Below are 4,064 nucleotides of genomic sequence, written 5' to 3'. Positions count from 1 at the left end.
TTTCCTCGGCTCCCGGCGGCCTCCGCCGGGGCGCAGCGGACGGCGCCCCGCAAGGGACACTCCTCCTGCGGCCGCGCCCGGCGCGGCGGGCCCCACGTGACCGCGGGGCGGGGCGGCGCGCGCGGATTGGCGGCGGGCGGGCGGGACGGTTGAGCCGCGCGGGCCGGCGGCGCGCGCGCGCGCCATGGCGGCAGGTAGCGGCGGGCCGGCGGCCTCGGGCAGGGGGCACGGGGGGGTGTCACCGGGCAGGGGGTGCCGGGGGGCCTCAAGGCAGGGTACCGGGGGGCGTCACCGGGCAGGGGGTACCGGGGGGCCTCGGGGCAGGGGTACGAGGGGGTGTCACCGGAGCACGAGGCAAGGGGGGGGTGTCACCGGGCAGGGGGTACCGGGAGGCCTCAGGGCAGGGGTACGAGGGGGTGTCACCGGGGCATGAGGCAAGGCGGGGGGTGTCACCGGGCAGGGGGTACCGGGAGGCCTCAGGGTAGGGGGTACGGGGGTGTGTCACCGGGGCAGGGGGTACCAGGGGGCCTCAGGGCAGGGTACCGGGGGTGTCACCGGGGCAGGAGGTACTGGGGGGCCTGAGGGCAGCGTACCGGGGGTGTCACCGGGGCCCCCCAGGAGCTGGGGGTGTCAGCGGGGCGGAGGGCTGGAGCAAGGGGCTGCTCTGTGGAGCTGGGGGATGACGGGGCGCTGCTGGGCTGGAAGGGACTGTGGAGGTCCCGGGAGGAAAAATGGGGTGCGAGGCTCCCCCGGTGGAGCCTGGGGGGTGAGTGACACCGGGGGTTTCCGAGGGGAGAGACCGGGTGAGGGGCTCCCCCGTGGGGCTGGAGGGAAGGGACGCCAGGTCACCTGTGAGAGCCGGGCCAAGGCGCTGGCCCCTGGAGCCGGGCGCCTGCAGGGCTCCCTGGTCCCTGTCTCGGCAGTGTGGCAGAACCCCTACCTGAACGTCTTCAAGCACTTCAAAGTGGAGGAATGGAAGCGGTCAACGAAAGAGGGGGATGTGACAACCTTCATGGTAACGCGGGGCTCCGCTGCTTTCACCGGTCCGGCTGCATGCCCTAAGGAGAGGGACGGCCTGGCACCCAGTGGTGCTGCGGACGGGGGAGTCCCCGTCTCCCTGGACTTGCAGTGGCTGGGATAAATCTCGGACTCTCTGGCTCAGTGCCACCCAAAGGCAAAGAGGTGACCTCCTCTTCTCCTGCCTTTTGCTGGTTACAGCAGAGCTTTTGAAGCTGTCTCCAGGGAGCACCTGAGAGTATCCCCCGTGGGCCAAGTGGGGCTGGCTTCCATTTCTCACTTCTATACCACGTCAGGAGCAGCTAAAACAAACTGCTTCCTCCAGCTGCTTTTCTAGCTGAGAATCTCAGTGCTTACCACAGAAATATTGTGCAATATAATGGAAAGGACTAAGATGCCTATAAAAAAGCCTGGTGCTCCCAAAATAGATGAGATCCCTAATGTAAAGCACCAAGGTTCCCCAGCCCTGTTGTTGCCTAACTAGCTGATCTTGGCATGCATCTGTGTGAACCAGTGCTCTGATAAGGAAACAGCTATTTGCCTTGAGCGGCAAACAGAAATCCCACCTCTGTAGTCCTTTTTTCTGTTATTATGTGTGTGCTGACGCCTGCTTTTGTTTCTGAAGGACAAGACGCTGAAGGGAACGGTGTATCGGATCCGAGGCTCCATTCCTGCTAGTAACTACATTCAGCTGCCAAAGACCAGCACACAGTCGCTGGGCCTTGTTGGGCGTTACCTCTACGTGCTGTTCAGGCCTATGCCAAACAAATACTTCGTTGTGCATCTGGATGTTGCTACAGAGGTATGTGATACGGTGTTGTCTGGCTGCTGGTGTAATTGGCTCTGTAACCTGATTAAAGGACTGAGGGCAGCAGTGGTTGTTTTTATAGAGGCCTGAAGCTGCAAGACTTGGACTTTAGGACATGAGACTGTTCTGCTACAAGGTAGATGTCTGCTAGGAGTCTTTTATGCTGAAGTTCCCCAACGTGCTGTAGTAGCTGTTGAGGTGGAGTTAAAGGAGGAGGTGACATCCTTCCTGCAATTTTCTTGCCCGATTATCCAGAGAGGTCCAGGAATTAATCTTCAACTCTCAATGTACTTCCAGTGAAAGCTGGTCTTTGTGATCAGTGGCGATTGCCCTGGGCCTGAGATGATTTCTGTTCTTGTGCTATCTCTGGACTCAGGTTTCTTAGTGTCTCTTCACTCAGGACTGTATTGGATGGGACAAGAGACTGCTATTGAAATTGCCTAGGCTTTGAGCCGTGCTAGCCAAAGGATGCTTTCCTCTCTGCAGCATTTTCTTGCTTAAGCCACCAGGGTGACTAAAACACCATGTGTATCTTTGTCCTCAGGATAACCAGGTGGTTCGCATCTCTTTCTCCAACCTATTTAAGGAGTTCAAATCCACGGCCACATGGCTTCAGTTCCCCTTCATCTGTGGAGCTTCCAAAGGGTCAGTTTATGAGAGCACAGCCAAGACTTCCAAGCAAGGTAAAGAGTACTGCATATGGATAGTGGCATTGCTCATGTCACAGTAGAGATTGTGCTGGAACATCATGGCCAAAATAAATTATTAGAAAATAAACTGTGTTTAAAAAGGGAGTAGATGGATTCAAGGACGATGAGTGCATCGCTGTTGAACAAAGTGGTATGGATGCACTCGCTTGATCCAGAAGACCCTTAACAGCTGGCTGCTGGAAGCTAGGTGCTATGGCTACTGGGAAGGACTGTTTCTGCATCCCCTGTTTTAAGTTCTCCCTAACTAATGGAGGATGTAATGTCAGGCCAGGTGTGAGTCTGGCCTGAGACAGCATGGCTGGTTGTCTGTTTTTTTCAGACCTATGCATTGCGATTGTGAGCTATGAGGTGCATTTTCCAATCTCAGATACTCTATTCTAATTACTATTGACAAGTCAAGCCTGGTGGAAATCTTGAGTGTTAAATACTTAGTTTTTCAAGGGCTTTAGGGTTTCTTCCTTTCTACATGCTGCAAAAAGAACCTGGGGACCTCATTGATTCAGGGTCCAAGGAAAAAGGTGAAGCGCGTTAAGTGGATAACATTTCCTGCAGTTGCATCAGCCAGGCTAAAGCTGACTAGTGCAGTCAGTTCTGTAGTTCAGGGCACCATATCAGTCGATTGCCAGTTGACTGCAGGAAGAGATTCTATCACGGCATAACATAGCACGTTTTGTTGCGTTTTTGTTCTGGCGTGAGCATGCAAGCCTGAAGTGCCAGCTCCCACTAAATTAGTGACTAGAGCATAGTAGCATTTATTGTCGTAAAGAGACAGTTCATTTGGACCATCGAGTTGGGCGTATTTCTGACAGAATTAAATTGTTAAATTGTGTGCTCTGAGGCCTCCGTTTGAGGGGCTGAAGATCACAGGTTTATACGTGAAAATATGCATAGAGTCACAAATCAGACTGTGTTTGCTAGTGTTGGTAGAAGGGTACCTCAGAGCAGAATGGTGACTTGGATGTGCATGTTAAGAGACACCATTAGCCACATGCATGCTATTAATCTTATGTCACCCATTCTGCAAAGATCACAGCCCAAGGTTTGTAGTGTCTTCTGACACGTTCCCTTAGTACTCGGTGCTGGTTTTGCAACAAGCCATTTTGACCTCCAGATCTAGTGGGAGCAGCCCCTGCCAACGTGCGCTGGACCTGTCTGATGCTTGATCTCCACTACATCCTCTCCATGTATCTCAACCGACGTTACAGCCATCTGAAGAGTGTCAAGCTCTGTTCCAATCTACTTGTGAAAAATCTCTGCACAAGTGACTTGCTGTTTGACCCAGGTAAGGAGCTGAGAGCTTGGGGTGGCATGCAATTTCTCATGTGGTGTAAACCAAGTCTGAAGGTAACCTATAGGTTCTTAAAACTGCTTTTACAGACGTGATTCCAGCAGGACTTTTAGCCTTTACACTTTGAGTTCTTAGTCTATAAGCATGGGAATATATCTGTATCAAAAGCTAGATTATTTTTCCTGTAGCAATGATAGGAAGCAGAAAGGTCAAAAAACTAGGTGCAGTATTAAAAGGTTCC

At 53.6% G+C, this 4,064-nt stretch overlaps 1 protein-coding gene across 3 annotated transcripts in view; it reads left to right on the top strand.

The window, feature by feature from the left end:
• The first annotated feature begins 107 nt into the window (after positions 1 to 107).
• Positions 108 to 4,064, top strand: part of WDR90 (WD repeat domain 90) — a 37,182-nt gene continuing 33,225 nt past the window's right edge. For 2 of the 3 annotated variants that reach the window (XM_064520476.1, XM_064520475.1), the window contains exons 1-5: positions 108 to 194; positions 924 to 1,015; positions 1,643 to 1,819; positions 2,370 to 2,508; positions 3,647 to 3,817. In XM_064520476.1, the coding sequence (XP_064376546.1) occupies positions 185 to 194; positions 924 to 1,015; positions 1,643 to 1,819; positions 2,370 to 2,508; positions 3,647 to 3,817 (589 nt within the window). In that variant the 5' untranslated portion in view covers positions 108 to 184. The other variant, XM_064520477.1, reaches the window with a different exon arrangement.

The sequence above is a fragment of the Dromaius novaehollandiae genome, chromosome 14 (assembly GCF_036370855.1).
Source record: "Dromaius novaehollandiae isolate bDroNov1 chromosome 14, bDroNov1.hap1, whole genome shotgun sequence".
Taxonomy (NCBI): domain Eukaryota; kingdom Metazoa; phylum Chordata; class Aves; order Casuariiformes; family Dromaiidae; genus Dromaius; species Dromaius novaehollandiae.
This window is presented reverse-complemented; position numbering and strand designations above follow the sequence as displayed.